The sequence below is a fragment of the Prionailurus viverrinus genome, chromosome A1 (genome assembly GCF_022837055.1).
Source record: "Prionailurus viverrinus isolate Anna chromosome A1, UM_Priviv_1.0, whole genome shotgun sequence".
Lineage (NCBI taxonomy): Eukaryota > Metazoa > Chordata > Mammalia > Carnivora > Felidae > Prionailurus > Prionailurus viverrinus.
In genome coordinates this window covers 69,799,843-69,819,245 of record NC_062561.1, presented here as the reverse complement: position 1 = coordinate 69,819,245, position 19,403 = coordinate 69,799,843, and the positions used below count along the sequence as shown (strand labels likewise).

The 19,403-nt window shown below is 41.5% G+C and overlaps 1 protein-coding gene across 2 annotated transcripts in view; it reads right to left on the bottom strand.

Annotated features, from left to right (window-relative positions):
* The window catches only part of IPO5 (importin 5), a 57,145-nt gene extending 39,506 nt beyond the window's left edge, over nt 1-17,639 (bottom strand). Inside the window, exons 1-3 of one of the 2 annotated variants that reach the window (XM_047858271.1) lie at nt 17,560-17,639; nt 8,540-8,650; nt 2,928-3,021 (exon numbers count right to left, since the gene is read on the bottom strand). In XM_047858271.1, the coding sequence (XP_047714227.1) occupies nt 2,928-3,017 (90 nt within the window). In that variant the 5' untranslated portion in view covers nt 3,018-3,021; nt 8,540-8,650; nt 17,560-17,639. The remainder of the gene's footprint in view (nt 1-2,927; nt 3,022-8,539; nt 8,651-17,559) is intronic. The other variant, XM_047858281.1, reaches the window with a different exon arrangement.
* Between the last annotated feature and the right edge of the window lie 1,764 nt (nt 17,640-19,403).

Genomic DNA, 19,403 nt, shown 5'->3' with positions numbered 1-19,403 from the left:
GCCATATCAGACTGTAATACTCAATTTAATTTGGCTTCATTACTTATAAACAGCTCATTTCATAAGGCAAAAAAAGGGGCATTAAAGTATCATTATGCACAGCTATTTACTTTTCCAACTAATATTTTGCTTTCTTAAGCTCTATTTACAGTCAAACTTTGTGTTATGTGACATCAGGAAACTTCCCCTCTAACATTTACCTTTTTTGGTGTCAAATTAAGAATATTCTGTTTTATAAGACTTACTTCACACATTAATATATTCCTGGGATATACAAAGAAAGTAAAAATGTACTACCTGAATGTTTTCACTAGGAATAAAAAGACTGACAGTACAGCTGAACCTTGAACATGGGTTTGAACTGTGCAGATCTACTTATATGTGGATTTCTTTCTGAGGGGGATAAATACAGTACAGTACTGGAATGTATCTTTTCACCTTATGATTTCCTTAATAATGTTTTTTTCCTCTTTCTTTGTTGTAAAAACACTGTATATAACACACATACAAAATATGTGTAAACTGGCTCTTTATGTTATTGGTAAGGCTTCCAGTCAACAGGAGGCTATCAGTAGTTAAATTTTGGGAGTGTTAGGGGGGGTGGGAGCTGGTGTCCCTAACCTCTGTGTTGTTCAAGGGTCAACTATACTTTCCAATTGTTCTTTATGAGAAAATGTGCTGAATGCTGCTAATTATCCCCAAAGTGATGCAAGTGATAAAAGATTTACAACAGGCACCAATCGGAATTCAAGCTGAACCAGACACTGGTATTTAGTTCAATAGAAGAGAGATTCCCCACTAGGCTTGACAATAGAGACTTAAGCAACTGGAGGGAAGAGGGAGAATTAAACTAGCTTACTAATTACAATGCTGTTCTGCTTTGTAACACATGGCAATTTCTATTATGGTTTGGGATTAGGAACTTATTTTGGTGAAAAATTACCCCCAGAGTTAGCAGAATGCATTAAAATGTTTTCATAGGCATCATCACATCCCACTAATACAGGAGTGCAAATTGATGCAACTAATAAATGCACTTTACTTCCAAGGACAAATACTACTTTTAAGTATTTCAAGTAAACCTGGCAAAGTCTGAAAAGATAAGTATGCATGTACTCTTATTTTTAGCATTACTCTTATTTTTAAAAGGACACTAGAAACCTTAATGTCCTTTCATAGGTGGGTTGGTTGACTAAATAATACATCCATATTATGGACTACTACATAGCTGCTTTAACAAAATCTTGTATGTGGCAACGTGAAATATATGGAGTGAAAAATCCAGGTTCACAGCATATGAATTATATGTGTATGTGTATTAAGGTCCATTCATGTAAAAATGAATGTATACATTTACACTTGTGAAGGTATTTTCAGGGATAACTCACAAGACACTTAAAAGTGGTTACCTTTGGGGAAAGGGATAAAAAACTATTTGCACTGTTTAAAATTTTACCCTGAACACATATCACATGTATAATACATGAAGCAAAAATCATTAGTTGTTTAAAGCGCGTTCTCATACAGAACTGAACTTCCAGTGTATTTACTTCAAATATTATAAAACCACTAAGTATAACCAGCATATCCTAATCTATTTAAAGTAAGTACTAACAACATTGTGATTCTAAAGTTTATCTATAAAACCCAGGAGTACAGAAGAGGACTCGTCCCCCAATTTTGTTAGCTACACGTAAAATGAATTTTGCTCCCTAAAAACATCTGGTTGAACATCTTTTGCTGAATCTTCTAAAAATCTTCGATCACATGGTGGCAGAGAACTCCACATATAACCAAGTTTGAAGACAGGTTCTTATAATGCACTTAAAAGAAACTGGAAAGTTTCTGCCCTTCCCTTACACTGTCTCACGTATGTACTGTGGTCTCAACACTGACAGCCTTAACATCAGTCTTCTACTAAACCAAGTGTTTCTCACTGCTACTTGGTAAAAGAACTTGAAGATACATCTGAAATACTGTCTCTTGAAAATATCCACAGCTCCACATTTTGGAGGCCAGCAGTCAGAGGAGGTAAAAAAAAAAAAAAAAAAAAAAAAGAGAGAGAGAGAGAGAGATTGATTGACTGATTGATTCAGGTTGGATTTCATGAAATTAAAGACTTAAACATATGGTGGCACTGGCCCACTTAAACAACGGAAGTCCCAGGACATCGCAGTAATGAGACCACAAATCTCTATAGATCAAAGAAAATTTGTCTAAAGGAAGAATAAAGTAAGGTGCAAGCGGCTTAGAAAGAAACCCTAAAGGCAACTTTACAGAATTGTGGTGAGGGCCGGGGGCGGGGGGGGGGGGGGGGGAGGGAAATCCAGCTTCCGATGGATTGTCAGGAAACTAGACAAGAGAAAGAGGACTAAATGGAGTGAGTGGAAAGGCAAGAGAGCAAGACACACATTTCGAAAGGAGGGGATGGGGGAGGGAGGGAAAGACGGTAGCGAAGAAAGAGGGGACAGGAGAGAGGCCGGGGTGAAGGGTCAGGTAGCGGGCAGGGTTTGGGGACCCAGGAGGGCGAGGCCAGCTGGAGACCAGGGCTGGACGGGCGGGGAAGGCTCCCACGGGGAGAAAGCGGGAAAGGGGCGAGGGGAGCCCCGCGGCCCGCCCCACACCCCATATCCCTCCCCGCCGCCCGGCTTCCCCATCTGGGCGGGGGCAGCGTGTCAGGAGTGGCCGCACGTGTGTGCGAGGGGTGGCGGGGAGGTAACTGGCTCCGGGCGCCGCGGCGACAAGGGCCGGAAGGGCCCGGGGGCACGGCCAGGAGCCGCGGGCCGCCTCACACGTGGGCTACGCGGCCGCCGCCCGGCCCCGGCCTGCGCGGCCGCGGCTGAGCGACCGAGGCCCGGAGGGGCGGCGTCGGGGGCAGGCCGGCGCGCCGGCCGGGGCACGGAGTCAGGGGCGACGAGCTCGGTTACCTCTGCCTGTTTCCGGACCACATTGTCGGGGCTGAGCAGGTTTCCCAGGAGCAGGTAGAACTGTTGCTGCTCCGCCGCGGCCGCCGCCATTGCGCTAGGCGTGTGAGAGAGAAGGAGGGAGGGGAGACAGGAGCCGTGAGGCGCGCTGGCGGGCCGGCGGGAGGGGTGGGGGCGGGCCCAGCGCGGGGACCTGCACCAGCCGCGGCGCGGGGCTGGTGGGGGGGGCGGGTGGCGGGCGGGAAAGGGCGGGGCAAAGGGGAAAGGGGAGGATGGGGCGGGGACTCGTGACCCCTCACCCAGTCGCGGCCCCCAGCTCCGGCGTCTCATTGGCTCTGGGCGCGGGAGGCGGGGCGGAGGCCGCCTCCTCCGGGGCCGCGCCGATTGGCCACGCACCCTGCAGTGCCGTCACTGGCGACTCGCGGCGGGCTGCCCGGCTGGTCGCGGGCGATGTGGGGCGGGGACTCTGCCGGCCAGCTGGGGCCTGGGGTGACGTCGGGAGGGTGGCGGGAGGGAGGGGCTGGCTGGCGGGCCGCGCCGCGCCGCGCGGAGGGGCGTGAGGTTCGGCTGGGGAGGTGGGGCCAGCTCCAGAGCGCGGGAGATTTCGGCGCCGCGGGCTGGCCGGCTTCCTCGGCTGCCGCCCGCCGCGCTCTCCCTGCGGCCCGCGGAGCTTCCCCGAACTCCAGCCCCCGCAGTCTCTAGGACCGTAAACCCCCACCCCCCAGGGAGGAGCTCCTTTGAAACCCACTTCCCACTCAATTCCACCCCCGGGTTTACAGACTTCTCTATCTGTCAGACCCTCGACTCCCCCAGGGCTGTGACTCAGGCCACCCCTTGCTCCAGCCGCGCTCACCAGTGACTCACACCTTCGGCTTGTCCGGGAGAGGTGTTACTCAGCCCTGGGCTCTCCCGCCAGGCCTCCCTCCCCTGCCCTCCTCTGCCCTCCCCAGCCCAGGGTCGTCCTGAGTTGTACACGTAGCACACAGGCCTCCATCCCCTCCCCACCCAGGATCCCAGACTTTTCCCTTGAATTCCTTGTTTTGGGGTCCCGTTCTTTCAATGATTGGGAGAAGCTAAGACAGATCACCCCTCCCTAACGGAATCCTGGTTTGTAGGGCTCATCTAAATGCTTAAATGATTCCTGCCGGTACTGCGGGACCCAGAGACCTGATTTCAATTGCATAGACAATACACCCAATCTCTCTTCGCTACTGGAGCTGCCAAATGGGAGAGGGCAGTGTTCAAATCAAAGGGCACTTCTGTTGAGCCCCTACTGTGTCCAATGGTTTGGGCTAAGGGTGACAGTGGAGAAAATAATTCTTCATCTTTGCTTCAAAAGGACACTGGTAGGGAGGAGATTCCACGTTGGGTGAGATGGACCACACTTCTGGCAGCCCGAAGGGAATTTAATTTCCTGTTGACTACTCGGAAGTTGTGTTCTCTGGGAGTCTACTTAAAACATTTGCTTTAAAGGGAATGATTTTAAACCTTGGCTGTATATTAGAATCCCAGCCACTGCGTCCAGAATCTCTGCGCTGAGGCCCCGGGATCGCTATGCAATTGTGATTGCCAGCTAAGATCTTTTAAAGGATTCTGATTCGTGGAGAAAAAAACTCCCTTAGAAAGTTTTAGCTGTGATAGTGATAAGAGTTCTCTACAAGAGGTCTGCAGACCTATCTTTGAAGAATTGATGCTCCTTAGATGTGACAATTTGTTGTTCTTATGACACATTATTTCTTTAAAGATAGAACATCACGTACATTAATTTGGGACAGGTTTTTGTTTTTGTTTTTGTTTTTGCTTGTTTTGTATGTATGTATGTCAGAAGTGGTCATGTTTGGATTCTGGGAGGCTTTTTCCTCACCCAAGGTTATTAAGATTTGGGGAATTACTTATCCAGCCTATTTTCTGACTATGTTACCAGTGAAATAAGATGAATTGCCTGGAGGCTTGCTTAGGGTAAGTCCTGATCTCCAGTTACTTTATAACACTTGCTGTGGTATGTGTTTTATTGGCAATGACTCTGTAGATTACATACATTTATTTAATAATTACTAAATAATAGAAATTACAACGTATGTGTCAAGATAGGGAGCTTGTTTTAATTTTTAAAATTATTTATTTTTTTAGAGAGATTAAGTATGAGAGCTATCAGAGGAGAGGGGGAGAGAGAGAGAGAGAGAGAGAATGTGTATGTGTGTGTGTGTGTGTGTGTGTGTGTGTGTGTGTGTGTATGAGCCGAGAAGGGGCAAAGAGACAGGGGGAGAGAGAATCCCAAGCAGGCTCCGCACTGTTAGTGCAGAGCCGAGCTCTATCCCACCAACCGTGAGATCATGACCAGAGTGGAAAACAAGAGTTGGATGCTCAACCAACTGAGCTTCCCAGGTGCCCGAGAGAGCTTGATTTTTTGGTGAGGCAAAGCACATACTTATTCAGACTACAAATAAAACAAGTCAGTGTTAGTCTTGACATCAACTGCTACAATATGAAATGTCAGCCCAGCTTTATTTTAATATTCTAAGTAAGAAGGAAGGAGATTTTTACGGGCAATGAAAAAAGAGATCCCCAAATGGGAGAAATTCCTGTAAACTTGGGGTGGATATCAGCCATTCTGACAACGGAGACCAGTTCTTGTGTCCAGGAAACCTCCTAAGTGGGGACTGCATTTTCAACAGCAGGCCTGCCAGTTTAGAGAGTTTGTAATGCTCAGCCTTCAGGGAATGTATTGCACTTAGAAACCTATTTCCCACGGAGAGAGTCCTCTTTGTTTTATGAACATAATCTCCCCCTGGGAAAATAGCTCAGATATTGTATCATGGCAGTCCATAAGAATATAGGTTTATTTCCCAAGGAGATCAGATGGTAGAAGGTAAAGAACCTTGAACTTGAGTGGATGTGGGTCTTTAGTGTCTTACTAATGTGAACTTGAGTGAGCACTTAATGTCTTTAAGCCTCAATCTCTCATTATAAAATGGAATAATAATGGCTGTTAAAGTATGCTATTATTAATCAGAAAAGTTCTGACATTAAATTATGATTGGAAATGAAATGGAGGGGTAGAACGAAGTCTTGCTCACTCCCAATTAGCCGCCATTGCTTTGGGCGAGTCAACTGTGAATAGCCAGCTCCTGATGCCTTTCACTTCAGCTTATTAGACCTGACCCTACCTCCATTAAGTTCTGGAGGCATATTTGCTCAGAGCATTTATAACCCCTTGCGTAAAAGGGTGAGGTTGGGAAAATGGAAGGCTGGAAGTTTCTCTCAACTGAGACTTGAAATCTAGGCAATTTAGGATTCTTGATGTTTGTCAGAAGGTACTGCACAGCCTGCCCATGCCCTCTTTATAATAATACAGGAGGCCAGACTCCTTAACAAGAGAGCAGCAGAATCTTCCTTGGGTACTGCTCTTGATTTTATAGGTTTTGTGTTGATGGGAGTGGCTGGAGAAGTTAGGCTTATAAAACCCCTGCGAAAGCTTCTTTCAGCTGGGGTAGAATTTGGTCTTGTCTGTCATTTCTGGTTTATTGGGTTCTGAATGTAAATAAGATTCTCCCGAGTGAACAATCTGTAAATTTTTAAAAGTTGCCCCAGGACTCCCAACATAACTTCCACTACCTGTCCTGGTAGTGGTAAGCACAGGTGCTCTCTATAGCACAACTTATTTTGAGGAGCAGTTTAAATAACAGAAGTGAAAGTATTATAATCTATAACTACACAGATATAAGCAGATGGTATTATTTACAGGTGTTTGTATTAATAGTTAACATGGTATGACATAACAAGTTGTCTTTGTTTCCTCATCTGTAAAAGGGGAATAATACTTCTTCATAGGGGTGTTGTAGAAAGTAGGATAATATTTGTAAATGCACATAGCATGGGGTCTGCAGACACCGTAGCACTCAATAGTTATCAGCTATTATTGGTTAGATGGATTCTAGGGTTAAATAAGAAATAGGCCTCAGACAGGTGACTACTCTTAAAGCTACATGTGATATAGATGTATGCATCGCGTTTGTGTGTGTAATAAAGTGTATTTGTATATTTTCTATTAGTCTCCCTCCCAATTATGCAGAGTAAAATGGTATGTTGATGGATTAAGGATGGTTAACAAGCATTTGGCTGATAAATAAAATTTCTAATGCTTTCTAATATCGATGCTCTTTGTTGCTTAGGTAAGAGCCAGCAGAAAAGATGAGACCTGTTGAGGAAGGTTGTCTGCTGAAAAGAAAATGCTAAGCTGTTTCCATTTCTCCAGCTGCCTTTTATCAAGATTTTTAAGCCCCTGTCTGAAGCAGTCTGTTACAGTCAGAGCATGCAGGCCAGGGGCAAGTGAAACCTTGTATTCCCAAAGGGCACTAAACACACTAGTCAGCAAACTGTGGAATTGAACACAGGCAGGGGAAATTTGGATTCGGTTAGTTTCTTTTGCCCTCTCTCTCTCATAGTTTTATATATGAAATTCACTGAATGTCAGCTGATGGTTGGATACATTTGAAGGACGTATAGAGTTTGGAGGCTTAGGAGCAGAGGTTCCAAGAGCCAGCCAGCATGAGACTTCAAATTATGACTTCACAACTTACATGCTGTGATCTCGCCCAAGTTATTTAACCTTTCTCAGCCCCAGTTTCCTCTTCTGTGAAATGGAAATAACAGTAGTACCTTCCACCATGCATCAAAATACCTGGCATAGTGCTGGCACAGAGTAAATGCTTAATAAAGTTAGCTGTACTTATTGATGCAGATCAAAACCTCCAAGATTTGTTAGTTTGGATTGCACACCTACTTGTTAGGTTAATTCATTTTTATACTCATTATATAAGCAGTCATGTTATAGCAATGTATAATGTTAAGGAAAAAAAATTTACGGGGCACTCAGGTGGCTCAGTCGGTTAAGCATCTGACTTTGGCTCAGGTCATGATCATCATAGAGCATTTTAAGGTCATTTTCACTTTTAAATGCTACAGTTCTCTGTCCGAGTGGTAGCCACTAGCCATTGTGGCTATCGGTCACTTGAAATGTGGCTAGTTTGAAATTAGCTGTGCTTTAAGTGTAAGGTGCAAACTAAACTTCAGAGCCTTGGAAGAAAATGAAGAGTAACAATTTTATATTGGTCACATGTAGAAATGACAACATATTGGGTTAAATAAAATATGTTAATTATACTTATTAATAAATGATAATTATTAATTATATTAATTTTCCTGTTTTTAGTTTTTAAAATATGGTTGCTAGAAACCTTAAAATTACATATATGGGGGCGGGCATCTGACTGGCTCAGTCGGTTATGTGTCTAAGTCTTGATTTCGGCTCAGGTCACGATCTCAGGGTTCATGAGTTTGAGCCCTACTCGGGCTCTGTGCTGACAGCGTGGAGCCTGTTTGGGATTTTGTCTCTCCCTCTCTCTGCCCCTCCTCCACTTGCATGTGTGCTCTCTCTCTCAAATAAACATTTAAAAAATTTACAAATATGACTAGCATTTGTGGTTCACATGATATTTCTATTGAACACTGCTTTGCTTGGGAGCAAAATAACCAACTAGTTGCACACAAGTGTGCTACGTAGTTTGTTCATTTATATTTAGGAAATGACTTGTCACAAAGTGAGGATCAGTTACCTTATAGTGCTTTCCGTTGCTTCCAGTTTTCTGACTTGATTCTCAGGGACCTGGAGACATGGTGCAGTACTTCCTGAGCAGTGTTTCTTGCTTAGGAATGTCCTTTCCCTGCTGGTTTGACATTGAACACATTTGTGAACCTTTAGAAGGTAAGGAAGACTCAAGATTTTATGCCCTAGAATAAATCCTTGTAAGTTAAGTCAAGAACTGATGAAGAGCTGGCGGAAGGAAGAATATCTTTTATGTTTTTAATGTTGATGATTTCATTTAAATGTGAATGGATTTTAAAAACCATAATTTGCTGCCTTTTAACACCTGAAATAAAAATATACTTAGCAGAAGAATTTAGTGTTAAGTGTATTTTTTTCCTTAGAACACAAATAGGTTGAAAATGAAAGGATGGAAAAAGATATGCCATCCAAAAGAGAGCCAAAATGGCTATACTGCTATCAGACAAAATAGATTTTAAAATAAAATTATCAGAGACGAAGAAGGATATTTTATTAGGATAAAAGGGTCAATCAATCAGGTAGACACAAAAATCATAAATGCATGTATCCATCAACAGAGCCCCAAAATACATGAAGCAAAACTTGACAGAATTGAAGGGAAAAGTTCAGCAAAATAGTTGAAGACTTCTATCTGCGCTCTTAATAATGAATAGAACCACTAGGCAGAAGACAAACAACAAATAGAAGATGTGGAGAACACTATACACCATCTAAGCCTAACAGACATCCATAGGACACTCCATCCAACAACAGCAGAATACACATTTTTCTCAAGCGCACAGGGAACATTCTCCAGAAGAGATCACATGTTGGGCCATAGAACAAGTCTCAATAGGTTTAAAAAAAAATCATATAAAATATCTTCTCTGTCCTCAGCAAAATGAAATTAGAAATCAAGAACAAAAGGAAATTTGAGAAATTCACAAATAAGTGGGAATTAGCCGCATCCTTCTAAATAACAAATGGGTTGAAGAAGAAATCACAAGAAAAATTAGGAAACACTCTGAGATGAATGAAAACAGAAACACAAGAGACCAAAACTTTTGGGATGCAGTGAAAGCAGTGCTCTTGGGAAACTTTAGAGTTGTAAACATCTTTGGTAAAAAAGAAGAGAGCTCAAATCAATAGTCTCGCCTAGTTTCTTAGAAACTAGAGGAAGAGCAAACTAAACCCAAAGCAAGCAGAAGAGGCAATAAAAACAAGAAAGGAAATAGGTGAAATTGAGAATTAAAAACAGAGGGGGGAAAAAGTTGTTTCTTTGAAAAGATCAACAAAATTGACAAATCTCTGGCTAGACCCAGAAAAAAAGAAGACTCAAATTACTAAAATTAAAAATAAAAGACCATCACTACCAAACTTTCAGGAATAAAAAGAATTAAAAGGAAAAACTGAACAATTGTATGCTGACAAGTTAGATAACCTGGATTCAACAGAAAATCCTAGAAAGTCACAACTGCTGAACTGAATCCAAAAAGAAACAGAAAATCTGGATAGGCCTATATATAGTAATTAAAGGGATTGAATTAGTAATAAAAACATTTCCCACAAAATTCTAAGAAAAGATATGGCCTTACTGGTGAATTCTACCAAACATTTAAAGAAGAATTAACACCTGTCCTTTCTAAGCTCTTCCAAAAAATAGAAGCAGAGTGAACACTCACTCTATGAGGCCAGTTTTAACTTGATACCAAAACCAAAGATATCACAAGGAAAATGCTTACCAATATAAATATGGATGCAAAAATTATCAACAGAATCCTAGCAAACTGAATTCAGCAACATGTAAAAAGGATTATATATCACTACTAGGTGGGACTTCTCCTAGGAATGCAAAGTTGGTATAACATAAGAAAATTGATCAATGTGATACACCATATTAACGGAATAAAGTATAAAGACCACATAATTATCTCAATTGATGCAGAATAAGCCTTTGACAAAATCCAACACCCTTTCATGATAAAAACACTCAACAAACTGAACAAATTGATTGCCACTTATGAAAACCCACAGCTAATATCATACTTACTGGGGGAAAACTGAATGCCTTCTTCCTGAGATCAAGAACAAGACAAGAATGCCCATTCTCACCATTTCTATTCAATATTGTACTGGAGAGTTACAGATGGCATGAACTTGTATAGAGAAAATCCTGATGAATCCACAAAAATGTTGTTAGAAAAATAAATGTATTCCGCAAGGTTACAGGATATAAGGCCAATATACAAAAATCATGCACTTATATGCTAGCCATGAACAATCAAAAAATGAAATTAAGCAAATCTCATTTATGATGGCATCAAAAAATATAAAATAGAACAAATTTAACAAACATATAAGACTTCTACACCAAAAATGATAAAACATGGCTAAAGAAATTTAGAAAGATCTAAATAAATGGAAAGACATTTTACGTGCATGGATTGGAAGACTTAAAATTAAGATGGCAATACTCCCCAGATTGATCTACAGATTTAAGCAATACCTATTAACAGTTTAACCACTTTTTTCTTCAGAAAAAGCTGATCCTAAAATGGATATGAATTGCAAGAGACTACCAATAGCCAAAATAATTTCAAACCCAGCAAAAATGGAAAGATTCACACCTTGATTTTAAAGCTTACTTTAAAGCTACACTGTGATGCTGGCCTAAGGATAGACCGTTATAAAGATCAGTGAAATTGAATGGGGAATTCAGAAATAAACCTTATATTTGTGGTCAGTTGATTTTTGACAAGGGTGCTATGATGGTTAATTTTATTATTCAACGTGACTTGGCTATGGTGCCCAGTTGTTTGGTCAAACACTAGTCTAGACATTTCCGTGAAGGCGTTTGTAGATGTGATTAACGTGTATAGTCTGTTGACTTTAAGTAAAGTAGATTACCCTCCATACTGTGGGTAGGTCTCATCTAACCAATGGAAGGCCTTCATAGCAAAGACAGGTTTCCAGAGGAAGAAGCAATTCGGATCTGGCTTAAGACAGATGGCAACACAGAAACACATATTGGCTTCCTCTGCAAATTTCAGACTCCATACTGCAAAATCAACTCATGCCTAAATTTCCACTTGTTTCCCTGCCCTAAGGATTTCAGACATGCCAGCCCCCAGAATCACATGAGATAATTCCTTAAAATAGATCTCTTTTTGGGGATCCTATTGATTCTATTTCTTTGGAGAATCCTGACAAATATAGGTGCTAAGGCCATTCATGTGAAAGTATAATCTTTTCAACAAATGTTGTGGTACAACTGGATATCCACATGCAAAAGAATGAAGCTGATCTGCTACCTCATACCATATGCAAACCTCAACATAGGGCGTAGACCTAAATGTAGGAGCAAAACTATAAAATTCTTAGAAGAAAAAGGAAGATAAGACTCATGGCCTTTGATTAGACAATGGTTTCTTAGTTATGGCACTGGAATTACAAAAGACGAAAATAAGAAAAGTTAAATTGGACTTCATCAAAATTAAAAATTTTTGTGCTTCAAAGGAAACCATCAAGAACGTGAAAAGACACCCCATAGAATGGAAGAAAATATTTGCAGATCATACATCTGATAAAGGACTTGTATCCAGATTACATAAAGAACCATTGCACTCAATAACAACAAAAAAACCCACCCAATTAAAAAATAGGCAAAACAGACATTCAAATAGACCTTCCCCCACAGAAGATACATGAATGCAAATGACTAATAAGTACATTGAAAGATGTTCGATGTCATTAGTCATTAGGGAGATATAAATTAAACCCCCACCCCCCCACAAAAAAGGGGGGGTATACTGCTAGTATGGCTACAATAAAAAAGACAATAGCAAGTGTTGATGAGGGTGTGGAAAAACGGGTCCCCTCATATGGGAACCCTCCTGCATTGCTGATGGAAATTTAAAATGGTGAGGTCAATTTGACAGTTTGGAAGTTCTTCAGAAGTAACACATAAAGTTACTATATGACTCAGCATTTGTGCTCAAGAGAAATGGAAACATATGTCTACACAAAAACTTGTACATGAATGTTCATAGCAGCATTATTCATAATAGCCAAAATGTGGAAACAATCCAAAATATCCATAAACTGATGAATAGATAGACAAAATGTGGTATATCACCTTGGCAATAAAAAGAAACAAGACTGGTACATATTGCAACATGGATGAACCGTAAAAATATGATGCTAAGCGAGAGAAGCCAGACACAAAAAGTCACGTATTTTTTGGTTCCATTTATGTGAAATGTCCAGGAGCAGCAAATCCATAGACACAGAAAGTAGATTCGTAGTTGTCAGGGGCCTGGAGGGGAGGGGAAGGAAGGTGGAATGACTGCTAATGGGTATGGAGTTCCTTTTTGGCATGATGAGATGTTCCAGAATGTGATAGCAGTGATGGATGACGAACTCTGTGAACATACTAAAGAATTGTACATTTAAAAAGTGTGAGCTTTATGGTATGTGAATTATATCTCAATAAAGGTGTGATTTTAAAAAATGCTTTTCCTTAGCTATCTGAAGGAAGTTGATCCGGACCTCAATTACTATTTTTTTCTATTTTCACACTATGTTTAACTCAATTCAGAGTACATAGATGATAGCATTCATAACCTTGAAACCTTCTGAGCATTCCTAAACCATTATTTTGGAGGAAAAGGACTGGGGAGATACAGATATGATTCAGTCTATATATTTTCCTCTCCATATATTTGCTATTTATAGTAATTATCTCATAGTTTGGATACTATGACACGCAAATTTTACCTCATGCATTATGATGACGCTCATAGTGGAATATCAATTGTGACATCAATGTACAGCTCAAATTTGCAACTACTTGCAACAGATTTTTAGCTGTAATTAATGAGGTGGAAACAAAAAGGACCTCGTAATACAGTTCATACTCTTCAATTCCACCCATGCTATGTGTTTATCACTTTATGCCTCACTTTACTCTATTAGCATTTGTTTTTAACATTTACTTATTCACTTATTTGGCAAATATTTATTGGGCACCTTCTCTGCAGTGGGCACTGATTGTGAGATTCAGTGGTGAGTAGGACTGGGTTCCCACCTCCATGGAGCTTATCTTTTGGGAGAAGTCAGACAATCAACAAATCAACTGAGTAGATTAGAACATTCTATAGTGACCAGTGAAAGGAAGATAATGGGATCAAGAAGGTGTGGAGTTGGGTGCTACTTCGGTGAAACAGTCTTTTGAGGGAGATATCTGAGCTGAGACTTGAAAGTTGAGCCAAGGTGAAGAAAGAAATGGGAGAAATTCCTATTTCCACCAGAGGAAACAGCAAGTGCAAAAGCCCCCAAGCGAAACTGGTCTGGTGTATTCCAGTGAGGAAAGAAGGGTACAGCCAGAGAGGAGTAAACCTTGAAGGGAGGGCTGAGAAGCAAGTTGGGGGGGGGGGCACATCACCTGGGGCATTGTGATCGTTCAGTAGTATAACTTATTCTAAGCAAAACAGGTTAAGTAAAGGGTATGACCGTTTTTCACAGATCATTGAACATTTAAACAGTTATAAAAGGTCATTTGGCTGCAATATAGGAAATAGTAGGAGGGAGTGAGGAAGCTGGGGGAGCATGAGGAGGTCACGATAGTACTCCAGGCAGGAGAATAATGTGGCCTGGAGTATGGCGATCAACGGTGTCCAAAGTGGTCTGGTTTAGATGTTTTTCTTTTGGAAATGGAGCAGGACGTAGGGTGCAGAGGCAGATCCAAGTTAAAAACAACTGAAACTTGACACAATCTGAGGGCCCTCTGTAAGATAAATTAAAAAATTGAACATAAAGTGAGGTTTCCTGGAGGGGCTCTGTGCGAGTGAATGGGCTGTAAGCTCAAGCTGCATGAGCTCCATGGTGAATCCTCCTCTGGTCAATTGGAGTAAATTGGAGACGTCGAGAATGCTTAGGATTTGGGTCTGAGCAATGGTAATGCCACTAAAAGGAGGATGGGTTTGGGAGAAGGTGTGGCAAGAAGAAATCAAGAGGGGAATTTCAGTCATAGTCAGTTTGAGATGCCTAGTAGACATCCAAGTGGTGATGTCCAGTGAGCAGTCGGACAGGGGAGCCTGGAGCTCAGAAAGAGCAGGGCTGGAAATACCAACTGAGTCATCACATTCATGGCATTCAAGACTGCCGAAGTGGATAACGTCGCCTGGAGAAGAGAGAAGAGGGTCAAGGACTCAGCCGTGAGACATCCCAGCACTTGGGGGCCAGGCGGAGGAGGTTTATAATTCATACATAATATAAAGATAATCCTAACAGGGAACTGATGGTACTACCTACACTGAGCATTATTAGTCACCTTAAGTTCAAATTCCCTGTTGATCTCCGCTGGGCAAGGGGTTAACACCTAGGCATCCACTCATGAATGTAAAACTAGTTGGAAGAAAAAGTGGGCACAGATGTTAAAGAAAAACTCAATCCCATAACATTTTATTTGAAAGGGTTACTTTTTATTTGTATTTTTTTTTCCTACTCAGGAGTAGTAGTATTTATTTGGTGCTAAGGAAATACTACTTTCTCTAAATTTGCTTCAACTACTCAGCTCTCTTACAACCTAATCTACCTCTGTGCCTCTCACTTAGAAACTAGCTGTACTAATGTGGAATGAAAATAATTACTTAAAGACATTAGTTCAAACTAATACTCAGATGTCAGATGCTGTCTTCCACCTCAATAGACGCACGTATCTAGTTAACTTTCTTTATGCAGAGAGATAATAGTTACTGCCCTTTTAAAGAATGTAGAAAGAGAATGGGAGAAAAGCAGGAATGTGTTTTAAGTTCTCACTGCCATGTAAAATAAGAGTGATATTGGAACTGTGTTTTAAAACAGCTTGTTTGCCTGGATTCAGCTGTAAGTCATGTATTTTAAAACATAACTTCATATAGAAAATCTTGATAGAGCACAGCTTAAAACTGGAATATTGCTTGGTAGAAGTCAAGGGAAAGAGACAGAAAGTGAAAGTGGTCCTATTTTCAAAAGGGTAGTCCGGGGAGACCTTTCAGGAGACGTAATACTGTAACATCTGAGACTGGATTGCTTCACGGAAATTAATTTTCCAAAAGAGCAAAGTTATTTCAAAGATTCATGTTAAAAATGCTCAACCGGGGCACCTGGGTGGCTCAGTCGGTTGAGCGTCCGACTTCGGCTCAAGTCATGATCTCACAGCTCGTGAGTTCGAGCCCCGCGTCGGGCTCTGGTGCTGACAGCTCGGAGCCTGGAGCCTGGAGCCTGCTTTGGATTCTGTGTCTCCCTCTCTCTCTGCCCCTAACCCACTTGCGTTCTGTCTCTGTCTCTCTCAAAAATAAATAAACATTAAAAAAAAGTTACAAAAATGCTCAACCATTCTTTATATCAGATTTTTTATTCACAATCACTGACGAAACTTGGCTCTCTGTGTCTGAGTGCTAACCTTCTGTACATTATCTCATTCAATCGTTGGGTTTAAGCAATGAGGCTTCAACCGTTTTTTTTTTTTTTTTTTTTTTTTCAAGAAAAAATGCATTGGGATCAGGGGATCCTGGTTCCAATGGGAGCTCCACCACTAGCCAGCTATGATCCTGAACTGGGCCCTCAAGGCTTCTCTAGCCTCCACTTCCTCATCTGTAAATTGGGAGTGTTGGACTTGATCCCTAGGGTATCTTCTCAGCCCCAGCATTTGAGGGTCATTAAGTCAGTTATCATACGGTGCTGAAATAGGGTGATGACTGCAGAAGCCACTTAGGGTTGCTCCTCCTGAAATGAAATTGCTCTGGGTCTCTGAGATTTGAGGTCTTACGTCACTGCCTGCTTTTCTCAAAGTTTTTTTTTTTTTTTTTCATTTTTCCTTTCAGGCATCTGCCACTTAATGTACCTGCCAACATAAAATGATGGCAGTCTCTGCTGGTCAGCTCCTCTTATCATCTGGTTTGCTGTGTGCTTTGGAAATCAGATAACCACATGCATTAAAAAGGATATGAAATAGACACAGAGAAGAGAGTAGAGCATATTTCCTGTAGAGTACCCTGCATGAGCCTTAGGACAATTACTATTTGGCTGCCCAGGTGTTTTTAATTTGGTGGTTCATAACTCTGTTCCAATGGTTTAGCTCTACTCAGATGCTAACACAATGCTGTCTCCCCCTACTAGAGTTATGGATGTTCTAACATATATACACATAAACAAGTGACAGAACAATAGAGCAAAACTGGTTAGAAAGGTCTAAATTAAACCTTATGTAATAAGGGCATTGCCAGTGACAAGTCCCCTGCATCTAATCATTTCCTCTGTTAATTTTGGCTTTTTTATACCTATTTAGGGCATTAAGTTCTAGGAGAAACAGTTAAGTAATGTAATCCATTAGGTTAGTAGTCTTTTTACTACACAGTGGTTGATTTAGTTTTCCCACAATGAAAATAAATTATGTTTTCCCTCACTTACTTGACTAGTGATCTCTGCAAATTAAGATAAAATGTGATCAGCCCCTGAGAGGACACCACCATAATATGTAGGGGCTTAAGGTGGGACCTCGAAAGATTTTAAACAGAACTTATTTTGAGACACTTGAGAAATTAAGAGTCAGCCCTTAGGAGCGCCTGGGTGGCTCAGTTGGTTGGGCGTCTGACTTCGGCTCAGGTCATGATCTCACAGTCCATGGGATCGAGCCCGCATCGGGCTGTGTGCTGACAGCTCGGAGCCTGGAGCCTGCTTCGGATTCTGTGTCTCCCTCTCTCTGACCCTCCCCCGTTCACGCTCCATCTTTCTCTGTCTCAAAAATAAATAAACATTAGAAAAACAAAAAAAGAGCCCTTAGAAGTCAGACTTTTAAGACTTCTTCTATAGGAAAGTAGGATAGAAAATCCTGGTGGATTGGAGTTTGGTTAGTTGGTGAACAAAAGGCGAAATGATCATGGATATCGCAATTGTAGGAAAAAGGGGGACTTTTTAGCTATAAAGGAAATAATGCAATTAGCAGTGGCCAGAGACAGAACAAGATCTATCTGATAATTATAGTCTTACTTGGGTGCTGCAAAGATCCTGATCAGGGAAAACAGCTGTGCCCATACGTGGGTCCTGGCAAAGTTTCTCCCTGGAACCACCTAAATAAAATAAAAACTCATTTTTTTTTTATTGTTTCAGGATGGCTATACACATAGTTAGGACAATGGTCTACATTCTTTTGGTCACCTCTGCTCAAGTGGTGCTTTCTTAAGTACATGGAAGCAGTCACCAGCTAGTTTAAGACACAGTGTCAAGGAACAATGACCAGTCGTGGTATTCTCATTCTTTCATTCTTGGTTTCTGTCTAGTAAGTTCTCTCTCCTTTCCCTTCCCCATAGATACTACTGTGGGGACTCCAGAAGGTACGAGGGCTAACAGCTCCTCCTGGATCTCACACAGAAAGACTTTCCCTCTAGAATCACCCAAATTGGTCCCTCGGTATGGATTAAGTTCTTAAAGTTTTTCATCTAAATTTGAGGTTTAGGGATTACTTACAGTAGTCAAAGCTGTCCTCAGCACTGTGGTTGCTCCAGTCGTGGGATATTAATCCCACAGTTCCGGCCTCATGGCTCAGAGAGGTCACCATGGAGACATCTGACTGCAATTGTGACCCGCAGCAGGTAAGCAGTGTCATGCAGCTGGCCTGTTTCAATTTGCCCACCATGCCAGCTTTAGAGGCCATGTAGGCATTTAGATATTATAGGCTAACTCGTCTATTCCCAAAGCCATAGAAGGAAAGGGAGCTCAGACCTTTGAGAACTCAAAGCTCATGCTGTTGAGGGCTACTCAGATTGGGTATACATGTGTCATCAACTTAAGCCTTGAAACTGTATGATTAGTTTCCTTACCTACGGATTTCGCTTCTATTCTAGTAATTAATACCGAAAAGAGAAACTGATCTCTACAATAGACAAAGATAAATTTCTAGGAAACAAAAGAAATCCCTTATTAAATATGTTTTTTTGGCATTCTTGGTTTGTACTTTAAGTTCTGACGTGATATATTAACTTACCAAGTTTGGCCTAGATTGTCCTGGTTCTCCGTGACCTAGTTTTGCTACATCTAATATTCCATTATTAATTTCCATGGATAATTAATTAAAACTAAACTTTTTCATTTTTAAAATTGTTTCATAATACATGCTCAAACCCTGTAGGATGGGTCATAGTTTTACTGGTGAAATGTGAGGTCTACGCACTTTCAAGGTCTCTGTAAATCCTGAACGTTCCTCAGCTCCACTCCTTGCTTCATTGTTTTCATTTCCACCAATCATGTTGTTTGTCCTGATATTTTGGCTCATGGGCAGGGGTGATGGCAGTGAGATATCTTCATGACTTTTTATTCAAGGGTCCTACCAAGAGTCCCACACCTGAACCTTTGCAGCTTAAGAGTCAGTGATTGAATGATAATAAAGTGATTATAAGGTGTATGAAGAACACGTTAAAAGAATGAATTCCAGCGGCGCCTGGGTGGCTCGGTCGGTTGAGCATCCGACTCTCGATTTTGGCTCAGATCATCGTCCCAGGGTCCGTTCATTTTATGGAAGGTGCTGGCTGGCCTAGCCTGCCCTGGCTGGCCTTTGGGCATTATGAACCTACACCAAAGCCTGGGTTCAGGGGAATATCTATTGGTTTGTTCATTAGCAGGCACAACAAGAGGAAGAAAGTTGAGTAGGAAGCATCACGGTGGAGAAAGGAAGGCTAGAGAGTCAGGTGTGGAGAGGACTGTGGGGGATGTTGTGCCTTATGGCTCTGTTCGCCTTTTATTCCACTCAAGATCCAGCCAGAGATGAGCTGTGAAAGTCTTGGGTAATCAGAAAGCTCGGTGACTTGTTTTTCCTCTTCTTTTTAAAATGTAAACTT